The 16,474-nt window shown below is 47.9% G+C and overlaps 1 protein-coding gene across 5 annotated transcripts in view; it reads left to right on the forward strand.

Moving 5' to 3' along the window:
* The window catches only part of nipblb (NIPBL cohesin loading factor b), a 42,684-nt gene extending 26,214 nt beyond the window's left edge, over nucleotides 1–16,470 (forward strand). For all 5 annotated transcript variants that reach the window (XM_031558505.2, XM_012819714.3, XM_012819713.3 and 2 more), the window contains 34 exons: nucleotides 51–140; nucleotides 297–397; nucleotides 490–576; nucleotides 749–977; nucleotides 1,206–1,357; nucleotides 1,444–1,524; nucleotides 2,113–2,213; nucleotides 2,753–2,882; nucleotides 3,222–3,304; nucleotides 3,447–3,579; nucleotides 3,809–3,952; nucleotides 4,248–4,334; nucleotides 4,564–4,775; nucleotides 4,950–5,052; nucleotides 5,338–5,436; nucleotides 5,977–6,123; nucleotides 7,098–7,232; nucleotides 7,423–7,521; nucleotides 7,660–7,713; nucleotides 8,086–8,194; nucleotides 8,435–8,571; nucleotides 9,010–9,150; nucleotides 9,330–9,423; nucleotides 9,618–9,772; nucleotides 9,974–10,067; nucleotides 10,596–10,769; nucleotides 11,087–11,277; nucleotides 11,421–11,528; nucleotides 12,467–12,667; nucleotides 13,012–13,158; nucleotides 13,406–13,773; nucleotides 14,067–14,241; nucleotides 14,629–14,811; nucleotides 15,187–16,470. In XM_031558505.2, coding sequence (XP_031414365.1) covers nucleotides 51–140; nucleotides 297–397; nucleotides 490–576; nucleotides 749–977; nucleotides 1,206–1,357; nucleotides 1,444–1,524; nucleotides 2,113–2,213; nucleotides 2,753–2,882; nucleotides 3,222–3,304; nucleotides 3,447–3,579; nucleotides 3,809–3,952; nucleotides 4,248–4,334; nucleotides 4,564–4,775; nucleotides 4,950–5,052; nucleotides 5,338–5,436; nucleotides 5,977–6,123; nucleotides 7,098–7,232; nucleotides 7,423–7,521; nucleotides 7,660–7,713; nucleotides 8,086–8,194; nucleotides 8,435–8,571; nucleotides 9,010–9,150; nucleotides 9,330–9,423; nucleotides 9,618–9,772; nucleotides 9,974–10,067; nucleotides 10,596–10,769; nucleotides 11,087–11,277; nucleotides 11,421–11,528; nucleotides 12,467–12,667; nucleotides 13,012–13,158; nucleotides 13,406–13,773; nucleotides 14,067–14,241; nucleotides 14,629–14,811; nucleotides 15,187–15,555 — 4,913 coding nt within the window. In that variant the 3' untranslated portion in view covers nucleotides 15,556–16,470. The remainder of the gene's footprint in view (nucleotides 1–50; nucleotides 141–296; nucleotides 398–489; nucleotides 577–748; nucleotides 978–1,205; nucleotides 1,358–1,443; nucleotides 1,525–2,112; nucleotides 2,214–2,752; nucleotides 2,883–3,221; nucleotides 3,305–3,446; nucleotides 3,580–3,808; nucleotides 3,953–4,247; nucleotides 4,335–4,563; nucleotides 4,776–4,949; nucleotides 5,053–5,337; nucleotides 5,437–5,976; nucleotides 6,124–7,097; nucleotides 7,233–7,422; nucleotides 7,522–7,659; nucleotides 7,714–8,085; nucleotides 8,195–8,434; nucleotides 8,572–9,009; nucleotides 9,151–9,329; nucleotides 9,424–9,617; nucleotides 9,773–9,973; nucleotides 10,068–10,595; nucleotides 10,770–11,086; nucleotides 11,278–11,420; nucleotides 11,529–12,466; nucleotides 12,668–13,011; nucleotides 13,159–13,405; nucleotides 13,774–14,066; nucleotides 14,242–14,628; nucleotides 14,812–15,186) is intronic.
* The last annotated feature ends 4 nt before the right edge of the window (nucleotides 16,471–16,474 follow it).

Consider the following 16,474-nt stretch of genomic DNA (forward strand, 5'->3'; position numbering starts at 1 on the left):
TACAGTGAGACAACATGTGACTTAATGGGGTCTCCTTTGTTGCTTGACAGAAATGATGGACTCCTCCACGTTTAAGAAGTTCTCTGCCAATGTGGACAATATTCTGGAAAACCTGGAAGATGTGGATTTCACAGCATTAGGTACTGTTACCTGTTTGACTCTCGATGATATAGGTGCCATTCACCCTATGTGCTGCCTGTGTTAGAGTAAATCAGGACAGAGCTCCTCCTGAGAACATCAGCTGGTCTTGTCTTGTAGTGTAAATGCTTCAGCTATTTTGTCGTCTTTGACCGCAGACGACGACGAGATCCCTCAGGAGCTCATCCTTGGCAAACACCAGCTCAGTGAGCTGGGCAGCGAGTCAGCCAAGATCAAGGCCATGGGCGTCACTTTCAGGGTAGGACATACAGACATTTGGCAAGTTCCTGAGATGATTAGCTGGCACTAGAAGAATGGGTTTTTCTGACTGTTGTTGTTTGTGATCCCCAGCTTCCAACTGACAAGCTCGTGAAGGTCTTGAACATCTTGGAGAAGAACATTCAGGATGGATCCAAACTCTCAACATTGATGAATCACGTGAGTGCCCTTTCCTTTCCCTTCAGTGTATTCCTAGGCATGGTCTTCACATCGTCTGCCAAATATTTGAACTTTAACCTTGACGTCCCATGTGACTGGTGTGCATGTAGCGTTAGCTTTGGAGTTTGTAGGTCCACGTGGTCATTGGACTAAGTATCTTTTCCCTGTTCAGGACAATGATGAGGATGAAGAGCGTCTCTGGCGTGACCTCATCATGGAGCGGGTCACCAAGTCAGCCGATGCGTGCTTGACGGCGCTCAACATCATGACATCAACGCGCATGCCCAAGGCCGTTTACATCGAGGACGTGATCGAGCGAGTGCTGCAGTACACGAAGTTCCACCTGCAAAACACGCTCTACCCCCAGTACGACCCCGTGTACCGCGTGGATCCACATGGAAGTAAGTCAAACACCCCTGCCCATCACCATTCCAATCTGATGTTCTATGAGTTGTAAACACACCCATCTGTGAGATTCTAATAGAGCGGTGTTTGCTTTATGGTTACTTTTTTGAGAAACTCACTGCTTGGTCACGATTGGACTGCTCTTTATGATATTTGATCTGATGTGGCTCATGGATAATGTCACAGTTTAGTTGAAACCCAACTCTGTGTGTTCTGTCTAACAGGTGGTTTAATGAGCTCCAAAGCCAAGCGTGCTAAATGTTCCAATCACAAGCAGAGGGTCATAGTCCTGCTCTACCACAAAGTCTGTGACATCGTCAGCAAGATCGCTGAGCTCCTGGAGATCCAGCTGTTGACGGACACCACCATTCTGCAGGTGAGTTGCTGTGCTTGATGCCCAGAGTTAGGATGCCCTTGTTTCTCCCTCCGCCCGTTAACCCCTTCTCTGCTGCGCTCCTCCAGGTGTCCTCTATGGGTATCACGCCATTCTTTGTGGAGAATGTGAGTGAGCTGCAGCTGTTTGCCATCAAGCTGGTGACTGCGGTGAGTGCACATACACCGTTTCACTTACACACACTCGCCTTAACACACTCGTCCACACTGCCAGACAGACACACACTCGCCTTAACACACTCGTCCACACTGCCAGACAGACAGACACACACTCGCCTTAACACACTCGTCCACACCGTTTCACTTACACACACACTCGCCTTAACACACACAGATGCACATACACCGTTTCACTTAGACACTCGCCTTAACACACTCGTCCACACTGCCAGACAGACACTCGCCTTAACACACTCGTCCACACTGCCAGACAGACACTCGCCTTAACACACTCATCCACACTGCCAGACACACACTCGCCTTAACACACTCGTCCACACTGCCAGACAAGACAGACACACACTCACCTTAACACACTCATCCACACTGCCAGACACACTTTGCACGTACACACTCATACATCGACCACCTCAAGCAATGTGTTGGCTTAAACACCCCCCCCCACACACACACACACACACACACACACACACACACACACACACACACACACACACACACACACACACACGCTCTACCTGTCAGTCAGCCTGAGTGACTCGTGGTTGTGTGTCGCAGGTGTTCTCTCGGTATGAGAAGCACAGGCAGCTGATCCTGGAGGAGATCCTCACGTCGCTGGCCAGGCTGCCCACCAGCAAGAGGAGCCTGAGGAACTTCAGGTATTTCCTTCATCACTCTTACGATATGGCCAGCTGTTGTTGCCCTGTTTGAAGGCCAAGACTGGGCCTGACCCAAAGAGAGTGGCTTTATTTAGTAAAGCTAAAGATAATGTAGCTAAAATGGTTGGTGGGTGGGTGGGTGGGTGTGTGTGTGTGTGTGTGTGTGTGTGTGTGTACGCTGTGTCGCCACCTAATATGCACGTGTGTGTTGCTGTGTGTCGTTGTGCCACAATAAACTGACTGAAGTCAGCATTGTTTGTTGTTGACTGAAGTCAGCCTTGTTTGTGTGGTACCCAGCCATGGTGTCTTGGTGTATTTTGGTTTTTGGCCTATGAATACGTCAGGACGGCTGTATTTGGTGGAGAGTTGATAATGGCAGGTTTAGCTTCTTCAGGGCTTCTGTGGCTTCCACGGAAACCGACAGCTTGAGACTTAAAGCGGTGCCGTTTGGGGCTGTGGAGTTTATTATTTGGTGCTGTCACAGCGTGTCTGTGTCACTCTTAACGTGTGTGTGTGGGCGCGCTCGTGTGCGTTGTCAGGCTGAACAGCAGCGACGTGGACGGGGAGCCCATGTTCATCCAGATGGTGACTGCTCTGGTGCTGCAGCTCATCCAGTGCGTGGTGCACCTGCCCTCACAGAAAGACCACGACGATGAGTACGACAAGAAGGTGAGAGGACAGCCCAGAGGCTCCATTACTGGGACAGAGGAAGTGCTTAGCTTAACGACACACCAAAACACTGTCTGGGAAGAAGTACTGGTTATGGCGTAGCATTAGCGAAGGTAATACAATATGAAGCCTAGCTAACAATACTGCCATCAACAAAAGAGGATCATCATAGTAAGGTTCATATCAGGTATATAAAGGTATTCACATCTAAAAGTATAGCTAGCTAGTCACCCAGAGTGTCCCTCAGAACTTGCCTGGCTCTTTGTCATGATTGCTGGAGTACTTGCCCATCAGATATGAATATGAAGACATCTTGAATTTTCTGTTGTCATCTTTCAGATGGATCAAGATCTCCTGATTACAAACTCGTATGAGACGGCGATGAGGACTGCACAGAACTTTCTCTCTGTATTCCTCAAAAAGTAGGTCAATGGGTCGCCGCAAATATCATCGAAGACCTCATCGAAGACCTTCACAAGACCCTGTAAAATGCTGACCCTTTTGTGCTCTTCTCTTCTCTCCTCATCCTTTCTTTCCTCTTCTCTTTCTCTCCCTCGTTCTCAGGTGTGGCAGTAAGCAAGGGGAGGAGGACTACCGGCCGCTTTTTGAGAACTTCGTCCAGGATCTCCTCTCCACGGTCAACAAGCCGGAGTGGCCAGCCGCAGAGCTGCTGCTCAGCCTCCTGGGACGTCTGCTGGTGAGATTCTGACCTCTGACCTCACAGGGGTCGCACAGGTCAAACCTACTAGTGTCCAACAAACAGTTCACTAACTCACTGTAGTATGTTTGTGATTGTCTTTCTCTCGCTGATCTTTGTTTTGAGGCTTTATCGCTCAAATTCTTTGCCTGTCAAAACTTTCTCTGTGGTAACTCTCTCTGTTATTGTTGTCACAAGTTCACGTTTGCGCCGTCCTGCTGTGTCTCAGGTGCACCAGTTCAGTAATAAGCAGACGGAGATGGCTCTGCGCGTGGCCTCGCTGGACTACCTGGGCACAGTGGCCGCTCGCCTGCGCAAGGATGCCGTCACCAGCTCGATGGACCAGAAGTCCATCGACCGAATTCTGCGGGAGGTAGACATACCTTTACTTCAGTTTGTGTGTTTGGCTGAATGCTTCTCCTGCCTTGGCTGAAATGTAATTATTAGGCATTTCCATTGTGGGTAGGCCCAGCAAATCAAACCAGCCATTGTGGCTTAGGTAAATGGCTCATGAAAAGTTTAAAAACCAAAATGAAGTAGTGAGCTAGCTGCAAATCAAATGTTGACGGTCTATGTTGTTGGGAACCATAGTGGTTTTTGATGGTTGTTGGTGAGTGTGTTGTTGCCTCTCTTCAGCTAGCCCTGATCTTGTGCTCTCTGTCTGTTAGGCCTCAGGCAGCGATGAGACTCAGCAGCTCCAGAAGGCTCTGCTGGACTACCTGGACGAGAACTCGGAGAACGACCCCTCGTTAGTGGTGAGTCAGCCAGGGCATAGTCAGCCACGCTCACTGCTCCAGAGAGAGCCAGGAGACACGGGCTGAACTCTGGGATGTGGTCAATTCTCAGTTCTGTTCTTAGAGAGTGAAGATTGCACTAACGGTCTCTTCCTCACCCCCGCTTTCCCTCTGCATCTCTCTCTCTTTTCTTTTCTGCTGTCTCTCTTCCTCTTCTCCCTCTCTTCCTTCCCCCCCCCCCCCCTTCCAGTTCGCTCGTAAGTTCTACATCGCGCAGTGGTTCCGTGACACCACCACAGAGTGCGAGAAGGCCATGAAGAACCAGAAGGAGGACGACTCGGACAGCCAGCACCACGCCCGCGAGCTGGAGACCACGGGCGAGATCATGCAGCGCGCCGAGCTGCGCAAGAAGTTCCTGCGCGCCATCGTCAAGAGCCTGCCCGCGCAGTTCACCCAACTCAAGTACGCACGCGTTCAGCCTGCCCTCTCTGCATCCTATCAGGCCTCTTAATCAACGTCTACACCTACACCTACACCCCCCCACCACCCCTCCTCTGCAGTCAGCTCATTACTGTTAGTAATGATGTTATTTAACGCTTGTTCCGTCTCCCCCTCTCTCCTGGTCTCTTTCTGCAGGATGAACTCGGACACTGTTGACTATCAAGACGCCTGCCTGATCGTCAGATATTTGGCCTCCATGAGGCCGTTTGCGCAGAGCTTTGATATTTATTTAACACAGGTGGGTTGGAGCTCATTTCGGTAGTCGTATGACTGAACTGTCCAAGCAGCCATTAGAGTTCCCTTCAGAGCCGACACCAAGCCCGCTCCTCTGTTGTCCCTGTGCAGATTCTGATTCTGATTCTGATTCTCATTCTGATTCTGATTCTGATTCTGATTCTGATGCCCGCTCCTCTGTTGTCCCTGTGCAGATTCTGATTCTGATTCTCATTCTCATTCTGATTCTCATTCTGATTCTGATTCTGATTCTGATTCTGATGCCCGCTCCTCTGTTGTCCCTGTGCAGATTCTGAGAGTGTTGGGGGAGAGTGCCATCGCAGTGCGGACCAAAGCCATGAAGTGTCTGTCGGAGGTGGTGGCAGCCGATCCCAGCATTCTTGCAAGGGTGAGTGAGCTGCTGTGGTGTGCTGTGGTTACTACTGCTAAAGTTCAACACAGAGGGTCTTTTACTGAACCTCTTAGTGGGGGGGTGGGGGAGGGGGGTCTGTCCTCAGGAAATAAGTTGTCTATTTAAATTGTGTGTTTTACTTTCTATGTTGGTATGATCCACCTTGAGGTTGTGTGTGCAGTCCCTGCCCTGTCTCCATCTTTGTGTAGAGTATCTGATCGTGTGCCTTTTCTTCTGCATTGAAGTGCAGCATGTGTGTGTGTAGAGTCCTTCCTTTGGGGGTGGAAGGTGTGTTTCTCACTATGGCACACTATTTGTGTGTGTGGGGGCGAGGTGCAAGGTGTTTGTGGTTAGCAGTGTGGTTTTTCTGAGCGAGTTTCAGACTTGGCTCTCCCATGCAGATGCATATGTGTGTGCGACGTGTCTCTTGACCATGTGTGTGTGTTCTGCCTCCCCCTGCAGTCGGACATGCAGATGCATATGTGTGTGCGACGTGTCTCTTGACCATGTGTGTGTGTGTTCTGCCTCCCCCTGCAGTCGGACATGCAGCGCGGGGTGCACTGTCGTCTCATGGACAACTCCACCAGCGTGCGCGAGGCGGCCGTGGAGCTGCTGGGGCGCTTCGTGCTGTGCCGGCCTCAGCTCACCGAGCAGTACTACGACATGCTCATCGAGAGGATACTGGTGAGAGTGCCGTGACCTTTTGACCTCTCTCCTAAAAAACATAATCTCACCTCTGACCCCAGCTGACAAGAGCACCACCAGGGCATGCTCATTGAAAGTTTTGTGTAACTACAGCCAGCAATGTAATGTCATGGCGTAGCTTGCCACTTAACCCCGCAGGTGGAAGTCAATCCCATGCTGATTGATCAGACAAAGTGGCACTGAGAATGTGAGGGTTCTGCCAGGTGACTTGTCAACTTACAAAGTCAAATTTCTCTTGAGGATTCATATATGCCCATTCACTTTCTACTTGTCAGGCTTTATTGTGTTTTACGAGAAAGTACTTTCGCACAACCATAATTAGTCATATCTGCTGTTATTTTGGTTCCTCGTCTTTATTTGATTGCAACTGATGAGAGTGCAGGTCCTTCCGATAGCGTGAGGCATCGGTGGTTAGAGTAGGCGTTGTTGGAACTGGAGTGGCGGCGTCTAAACAGTCAGGTGTCAGGTTAGACTGGTGAGCTGTGCTTCATGCACAGTCATTTCAGTGGCCCAAAGAATCCCAACAAGCATCAGCTGTGCAGACTCCCAAGGACGTCACCATCCAGACGAGGGTTCAATCTGAGTATGAAAGTTCACTTCAGGTGATCTACTCAGTACCACACTGCCATCTAGGGGTGGAGAAGCGTAAGCACAGGTAGTGCTACTCAGTGCCAGGACTATTAAAGATTGAGTTTTTTACAGTCAGTTTTATTGGTACTGGCAGAGGTGAAACATGTAATATCACAGTTCTGTGTTGTCAGGTGCTTATTACACTTTAATTGTATTTTTTTATAACATGATTGTCTCTTCCTGGTTGTGAATACTGTTCATATAATATTATGCTGTATTTGATCTCACCTGGTGGGAGTGGGATCATATGGAGGATGTGGCTGTTATTCTAAATACTAAATGTGTGTGTGTGTGTGTGTGTGTGTGTGTGTGTGTGTACGCAGGACACGGGCATAAGTGTGAGGAAAAGGGTAATTAAGATCCTGAGAGACATTTGCCTAGAGCAGCCCACCTTCAGCAAGATCACGGAGATGTGTGTGAAGATGATCCGCAGGGTAAACGACGAAGAGGGCATTAAGGTTGGTACCTCTCCCTATCTTTCTCACACACTCACACTCTCTCACACAAACACACACACTCACAGCTGCAGTTTGAACTTGAGGTTTTCATGAGGTTGCAGGTGTTTCCTGAGTTAATGCTGTTGGACCGCTGAATGCATGCTGCTGTTAGTAGTGATCGTTTTTTTTGCAATCCGCCCCCCCTCTGCAGAAACTTGTGAACGAAACATTCCAGAAGCTCTGGTTCACGCCGACGCCGAATAACGACAAAGAGGCCATGACCAGGAAGATCCTCAACATCACTGATGTGGTGAGTGACGTCTGATTACATAAAGAGAGTTCCAGCTGTTTACATCTGTTTGCCCACCGTGGTTCCACATGGAGGGCTTGTGACCAGTGTCCGTGGATATTTGACGAGGCTGATTTGCTCCATTCTCCCTTTGTATAGGTATCAGCGTGCAAAGATACGGGTTATGACTGGTTCGAGCAGCTGCTTCAAAATGTAAGTTTCTGATTTCTGCATCTGTGAAGATGTTTTTAAATGGTTCTGAGTGGTCTAAGTTGTTTGTGTTTTTGTGTGTCGCCTCACTATGATTGTAATTCCCTTTTGACAAGTAAATGAATACAGCAACACGTAATGTGGCTACATAAATGAAAGCTAACACTGACATATAAAGTCTTAAACAGAGACTGTGCTTGGTAAATTGCCTCATCACTTTAAGTATGATTGTGGGAAAAAATAAAAAGAATGTGCAAAAAAAGTAATATGTCCTGTCCTTATTTATATAGCCTTGACCACAATAGCTATTAGCTCTGTGGCTCTTTTAATGCTTTGTGTGTGTGTGTGTGTGTGTGTGTGTGTGTGCATCTACAGTTGCTGAAGGTAGAGGAGGACGCCTCCTACAAGCCGGCGCGAAAAGCGTGTGTTCAGCTGGTGGACAATCTGGTGGAGCACATCCTCAAGTATGAGGAGTCTCTCGCAGGTGCAGTACCTTCTTACCACCCCTTCATCACTCCGGTTCCATTCTTTTTCTGTGATGTATCTTTGAGAAGGGTTTTAACGTTAAATGAACATTGTTAAATAATTAGGTTAAATTGTCAGAAGAGGTGTTGTAGCCTCATTGTCATCCTTGAAGATTGTTGGAATGTGGTTGTTCAGGGGGGCACGTTGTGTTTTTACAGATTTTACAGATTTTAAAACGTGCATGTGTGTCTCTCCTCAGACAATGAGAATAAGGCGGTGAACTCGAACCGTCTGGTGTCCTGCATCACCACGCTCTACCTGTTCAGCAAGATCCGAGCGCAGCTGATGGTCAAGCACGCCATGACCATGCAGCCGTACCTGACCTCCAAGTGCAATGTAAGCAGCCAAGCGAACTCACTCTACCTCACTACACTTTCACCTTCAAAACCCTCCTTGTGGGCACATACCTGAAATCTCAGGCATGAAAATCAGGCGGTCTTTATTTGGCAGTTGGCCAGGGACTACAGCACTGTTGGCGGTTCGTGTGAGTTTAGGTACAGGGCTTACTGTGGCACAAGTCAAACTAGTTTGTCTCTGTGGTGAGCATAGTGGTCAGAGATAGCAGAGAGGGGGGTGTTGCTGATTTGTAGCTTTTGGTGGTTTGGTATCTGTTAATTGTATTGTGCTGAGATACATGGCATGGCCTTGGACTGAAATCCAAGTAGCGCCTCTCTCAACATTAGCTCTCTGCTGCCACCTAGTGGTTGGATGCTGCATGCACATGTATGTGTGAGCGTGAACTTGTGTTCTCAACTTCTTTCTTTCTCCACTCAGACTCAGAATGACTTTGTGGTGATCTGCAATGTGGCCAAGATCCTGGAGCTGGTGGTGCCTCTGATGGAGCACCCAAGCGAGACCTTCCTGGCCACCATTGAGGAGGACCTGATGAAGCTCATCATCAAATATGGCATGCTGGTGGGTGATCACAAAATGCTTTGCTGTCTGTTAATCCAGAAGTGTTTAGCAGCACTGGTCCCACAGTCTCAATAGTCACTAGGCAACAGGCACTCAACAGTTCAGTGTTCAGACTCTTAACACGCACTCATCTTCTCCATATTTCTCTTGGTCCTTCTTTCTGTCTGACTCACCTTCAGGTGGTGCAAAGTTCAGTTAGCTGTCTTGGTGCTGTTGTGAACAGGGTCACTCACAACTACAAGTTTGTCCTGACCTGCTTCAACCGATATTACGGTAAGAAAAAAAAAACTCAGAAAACTCTTAATATCCCTCAGTGTAGTTTTTTTTTTATGTTGAACTGCTGTTTCTTGGCTAGAAATTACTGTAACAGTAACTCCCTGTGTCTGTATGTGAACACTTATATAAACTGATCACTGATCAGTGAGGAATTGATTGACGTGGGTGTTGTTGCTGATGTGTTCTGACAGGTGCATCGAACAAGCTGAAGCTCCAGCACCAGGAGGACCCCACCAGCTCGGTGGTGACCAGCAACAAGCCTGCTCTGCTGCGCTCGCTCTTTACCGTGGGGGCCCTCTGCCGGCACTTTGACTTTGACCTTGAGGACTTCAAAGGCACGAGCAAGGTAAAGTAGACCTCACGCAGCTACTGTCAAACTGTCTGTTGTTTGTGTGTTGGGTTAAGTTCTTGCTAGAGCGGTTGAGGTATCATGCTAACTGTAATACTGCCGAAAAAAACCTGAGTAAGTCATTTGTTGTCTTTAAATATAAAAGCTTAAAGTGAAGTTTTAATGTCTTCAAAACTAAGATTCTTCTCCTGCTTTAAGGTGGTGATCAAGGACAAGGTGCTGGAGCTACTGCTGTACTTCACCAGGATTGAGGATGAGGAGGAGGTTCAGACCAAAGCCATTATGGGCTTGGGTGAGAGACTGTCATTAAGCTCTGTTATAGTATCCACTACAGCTTATATGGTAGTAGGCTTTTTCTCTGTGGATGTTAAAACATGTCATAAAATGCCCATAAGGTGGAAGGCTTTGTTCTGAAGCACGTGGGGTAGAAAGCCTGACAATAAAGCTCTTAAAGTAGACACCTTTCTTCTAAAGATAAAGCACTTACGCTCGTAAGCATACAGCAGAGCTTTTGGAGTCAGCTACACTATAATACTTATAATACTATAATGCTGACATATAGCCTCATCTCCCAGCTCTTGCTGCATGTCATTCCTCTCAAAGGATTTCAGAGGCGAAAGAGCAGACTTTGTCTTGGTTCAGAATAAGGTCACAGGGAAAAAAATATTTAATAGCCAATAAAACTTTGCATGAGTACATTTAGCATCTACAGAAGTAAGAGTGGCCTCTAGTGGTGGTCAGTGCAAGTGCAATAGAAATGGTATTGAACTTGTGTATCCCACTGGCTCTGACTGTGTTTGGCTTCTGTGTCCCCCTCCAGGTTTCCTGTTCATCATGCACCCCGACCTCATGTTCATTCCGGACGTGAAGAACCTCTACAATGACATCCTGTCGGACAGCAAGAGGTCGGACAACCTGAAGATCCAGGTGCTGAAGAATCTGCAGACGTACCTGCAGGAGGAGGACTCGCGCATGCAGGAGGCCGACAGGGAATGTGAGTGTCTCCCCCCCTCTGACCTCTGACCTCATGTTAACCACCAGCCTGTAGAGCCGGAATGCTTTGGCCATGTTTGGCTATTTAAATTATAGCACTGTTGTCATGGTCTGCTTGTTTACTACTTTTGGGAATTTTTTTTTTTACCTGTGTGAGAATTAAATAATGCCTTTTGTATTTTGAGCTTGGACACAAAGCTCAGGCTTAACTATTCATGGAGCAATAAGCTACGTGCATTTGGCTTGTTGGTATGTTTAAATTCCTTGACCCAGATTGTTATGAGGCCTTGCTGACTCTCTCTGTCTCCCCCCCTGCAGGGAAGAAGCTGTCCAAGAAGGAAGACCTGAAGGAGATGGGGGACATCTCGTCAGGCATGAGCAGCTCCATCATGCAGCTCTACCTGAAGCAGGTGCTGGAGGCCTTCTTCCACACGCAGTCCAACGTGCGCCACTTCGCCCTCAACGTCATCGCCCTCACTCTCAACCAGGGCCTCATCCACCCCGTGCAGGTGCATACACACACCACACACACACACACACACACACACACACACACACACACAAGGCTGTACTGATATACACAGATGTGTGCATACCTTAGCGGGTAAAACACTGGTTTGTCCCTGACCCGTCATCTTTGTCACATTTGCAGTGTGTGCCCTACTTGATCGCCATGGGAACGGACCCTGAGCCCAGCATGCGGAACAAGTCGGACCAGCAGCTGGTGGAGATCGACAAGAAATATACAGGATTCATCCATGTGAGAGCCACACACACACACACACTCACGCTACACACTCACACGCTACAGACACACACTCACACACGCGGGCTATGCAGGGAACACAAATGCAGGGATGCAAACTCCTCCCTTTCGTCGTGATGATTTAAAAAATTGTTCACTAACCTGATTCCTGTAAAATCATAAAGAAATGTATTGGGGATGTTGTATGTGCAGGCTTATTCAATACAATGTCCGATTGTGATTCAAAACAATAGTTGTAATTCAGTCTTATTCAAAACAATGTACATATGTAATACTTTTCCCGGCCACTGGTGGGAACTTGGCGCTATTCCGAGTTTGCCATTGTAAACAATGCAAAGTGCTTAGCAAACACCAGTAGGTGACACACACCCTTGCATGTCTTCTCAGTCATCTGTCAATTATGTTTTCGAAGTAAATTGTGCTTCTATAAACCTTTGGATTGACATATTAATGCATGTAATGTCCACTATTTACACATTTCAGAAATAAAGTATTTGGTAAAAACTATCAAATTATTAAAGTGGTTGGTAAAAATGTAAGAGCCTGATCAAATATGATCATGTACCAGCTGTGGCTGATAGACCAAGAAATGTGTTTGCACTCCTGGTCTGATCCCAAATATATGATGCTTTACATGGACTGAAAGGTGTAAAGGGCAGTGATTAAAAAAAAAAAGACAACGGAATTTAGTATCTTCGACACTCATTATTGTATTGAATCCAAATTGGATGGAAAGGCCACTGAATCAAACCATAATGAATCGTAACATTTGTGTAGCGCTACACTTCTAGTGTTTATATGTACATTTCAACATATTGACTTGTGGAACACATCTTTTCAAGCAGAGATTATATTTAAGCAGAAATTTGGTTGCTGTGTCCATCAAATAGCTGGACTCATTGGTTTTTGTGTGTGTGTGTGTGTGTGTGCAGATGAAAGCTGTGGCGGGCTTGAAGATGTCCTTCCAGCTGCAGCTGTCCATCCAAGCCAAGCCAGGCTCCATCGTGCGGGGCTTCCGCCAGGATGAGACGCATTCAGCCCTCTGCGCACACCTCTTCAGCATGGTGCGGAGCAACCGGCAGCACCGCCGAGCCTTCCTCATCTCCCTGCTCAACCTCTTCGATGACAGCTCGGTGAGTGTGTGTGTGTGTGTGTGTGTGTGTGTGTGTGTGTGTGTGTGTGTGTGTGTGTGTGTGTGTGTGTGTGTGTGTTAGACAGTGCAGTCATGACAACAGTTGGTGTGTGTGTGTGTGTGTGTGTGTGTGTTAGACAGTGCAGTCATGACAACAGTTGGTGTGTGTGTGTCTGCGGTGAGTGTCAACACTGTGAAATCTCTGTGTTTGTGTGACAACGCGCGTCTACGGCTCCTGAGTCTGCTGGGGAAAATAGCTGATGTAGTCTGGCAGGCAGGCTTCAGATTTGTTGAACAGTCAGGAGTTACAACATTTTCTCACTTTCTCACTCTCTTCCTCTGCAGAAAACGGAAGTGAACCAGCTGCTCTTCGTCGCAGACAACTTGGCATGCTTCCCCTTTCAGAGCCAGGACGAGCCTCTCTTCATCATGCACCACATAGACATCACACTGTCTGTGTCAGGCAGCAACCTGCTACAGAGCTTTAAAGAGGTAGGGGCACCCACTCAAGACAAAAACATATCGCACACAGCCTCGGACAGAAATCTGCTTCACAACAAATCAACAAGACGTCAGGGTGACCACAAGCTGTTCTGGCTGATCCAGAGCTATACAGAGCTATTTGCACTCACATAGCTGTTAGCTTATGGCCACATTCAGTCTCATTAGCTGCTAAGCTTTAAGCATACACGACACTGTAGCACTTAATAGGCCTTTAATGTATCCCTCTACCCTGCAGTCTTTACAGAAGGAGCCCAGGCATCGAGATAAGAAAGAGAAGAGGAGAGAGAGGGAGCGGGAGAGAGAGCGGGAGCGAGAGAGGGAGCGGAAGTATGGCTCAGAGGAAGAGGATGAGGGGCGGCACAGTAGTCGGAACAACTCGGACGAGGAGGATGAAGAAGTGAAGAGGAGGCCGAAGAAGAGCAAGCGGCCCGCGGTGAACTCTGAGTCAGACTCCGAATCGGACGCGGACGACGTGGAGAAGGTGATGGATCGTCTCCCTGACAACACGATCCCGCTGCTGGACTTTGCAAACGCGTCTCAGGGCATCCTGCTCCTGCTGGTGCTGAAGCAGCACCTGAAGAACCTTTACGGCTTCTCCGATAGGTGGGACCACACACACACTTGGGAAATATGTCATGGCACAACACTCAGTATGTTAAATACTTCCAAATCACAAGAGATAGTATCGTGTGTGTGTGTGTGTGTGTGTGTGTGATTTTTTTTAAATCCCACACAGTAAACACACACACACATCTCTGCTCTGACACTTCCTCAGTGGGTAGTCTGGGTAATGGACACACACCCCTTCACACAAACCATACCACAGTCTGAATTCCTCAGTTGATTGTTTTTTTCCTTGTTCAGATCATTACATCCCTCTGTTTCTCTCCCTGCAGCAAAATACAAAAGTATTCTCCTACGGAATCCGCCAAGGTGTACGATAAAGCCGTGAACAGGAAGAACAACATACACTTCAGTCCCCGGCAGACCCTGGAATTCCTCGGCAACAACCTGTTTAAGGCGGACATCACCTACGACCTCAAGAAGAGGATCGTCAGGCAGTATTTGGATGTAGGCATCCCTTCTCTGTCTATCACTGTGGCTAGCTAACTTTGTGTTTTGGCTCGGAAAGGGCCCATCTATATGTTCGTTTGATCAATTTGACTGAAACTGGGATTGAGTTCAAATTCAGTGAGCAGTTCCTTGCCTAAGTTGTAAATGTTGGTGTGGGCAGCAGTATTTAATTTGGTGAATTTCAGTCTGTTTCCTTGTTGATAAAGGTATGTGACACTTTTAACAGGAGACCGTATGTGTTGGGCTTTAAGAGGACACGTGCCATGACTGCCTGTTGCTTTGGTTAAAAGCTCCAGCCAGGTGAATACATGGAGTAACATGGCCCACTGACCTCTTCTCTCGCTCTCGCTCTCTCTCTCTCTCTCTCCCCCTCTCCCTCTGCAGTTCAAGGTTCTGATGGAGCATTTGGACCCAGACGAAGAGGATGAGGAAGGAGGAGAGGCCTCAGCCAACATCCGAAATAAGGCCATCAATAATCTGCTGGGTGGAGCCAGCCCCAAGAACCACCCTCCCCCACCCGCAGACTCTGAAGACGAGGAGAGCGAAGGGGACGAGAAGACACCAGGGGTAAGAGGATGAAGAAAGCCAAGCAACACCTCTTTAATCGGAGTGTCCTTCTGTAACAAGCAGTGTCTGTTTATTTCATTTGTGGAGGTGCTGTCAGCGCTCAAATTCAGTCTAAACACTGGTCTGTTCTGGACCTTAGGTCACTGTGTGTGTGTCCGTGTGTGTGTGTCCGCGTGTTTGTCCATGTGTGTGTCCGCGTGTGTGTCCATGTCCGTCCGCGTGTGTGTCCATGTCCGTCCAACTTAATCCTGATCCATATATATGGACATATTCACCATTGAGACAAGACAGCAGTGCTACAGCTGGTCCTGTAGTCTGAGTCTTTTTATTTTGGCTCTGCTTTTCCCTAACCACGGCTTGTCTCTTGCCTCCTAGTCATCACGGCGCTCGCGGAGTCGAGGGGGCGACTCGGCGGAGGCGATGGGCCACATGAACGAGACGGTGGAGGCCACGGACGTCATCGCCATCTGCTGCCCCAAGTACAAGGACCGGCCGCAGATCGCGCGGGTCATCCAGAAGACCAGCACGGGCTACAGCGTCCACTGGATGGCCGGCTCGTACTCGGGCGTGTGGGCCGAGGCCAAGAAGCGGGACGGCCGCAAGCTGGTGCCGTGGGTGGACACCATCAAAGAGTCGGACATCATCTACAAGAAGATCGCCTTGACGAGCGCGCACAAGCTTACTAACAAAGTGGTGCAGACTTTACGGTCACTGTACTCGGCCAAGGAGGGCAGCTCCAGCTAATCTATCTCACACACACACACACACACGCACACTCATACATTACCTATACACGCGGAAAAACACATACGTGAACACTTCTACAGGAACTCTACGCAGCCAAACTTTATTGGGATCCGGCGTTTTCTAAACCCCTATAGAGGAAAGGCGAGAGTAGTGCAGACACACAAAAGAGTTGGAGGGGGCAGGCCAGAGGAGGGAGACGGAGAGGAGAGGAAAACGTGGAAGGACATTTTTGGTCTGTGTTGGACTGCTGGTGGATCAATCGGACACGGTTCATTTAAACAGGACAAAAGATATTGTGCAGAAGGACATGTTGGGATCCAGGATTTAAGAGGACATAAAAGAAATGGAGATCTACACACATGGAAGGAGAATGTTTGGGAAACAATGTGTGGGAGCTCCTTCGCTGTTGTGCAGCAAAACTCGGTTGTTTGATTTTTACTCCCACTGTATCATAGTTTAACACACGAAGAAGAAAAAAAACAAAAACAAAAATGTTTATATCTGACAAAAAAAAATCTGTTTAAAAAAAATAAACTTAAAGTGAATGTTGGAAATTAGTCTGTTGATGTTCTTAATAAAGTGTTCTTGGAGTTTAACCTCGCGGCGGATGGATGGATTTCTTTAGCTTAGCGCAGTATCCAGGGCAATGACCTTTGACTTCTCCCCTCCCTTGTTTGGCCCTGCTGTAACGCTGGAGTCTCCAGGAAGTAATTTATTCTGTTTGAACCGGAGCATGCAGTATCTGAGGCCTACAGGAAAGGAGCGGTGTTGGTTTTCTTTTTTTTTTTCTTTTTTTCTTTTTGTAAATGTAGATTTTGATGTATTAGGTCGCCCCCCTAGAGAGAGAAAAGGGATCCCCCTGCACTTCTGGAGGAACAAATACTGCAATAAATTTTTTACTTCTCTTTGTTACTCG

This window comes from Clupea harengus, chromosome 21, assembly GCF_900700415.2.
Source record: "Clupea harengus chromosome 21, Ch_v2.0.2, whole genome shotgun sequence".
Taxonomy (NCBI): domain Eukaryota; kingdom Metazoa; phylum Chordata; class Actinopteri; order Clupeiformes; family Clupeidae; genus Clupea; species Clupea harengus.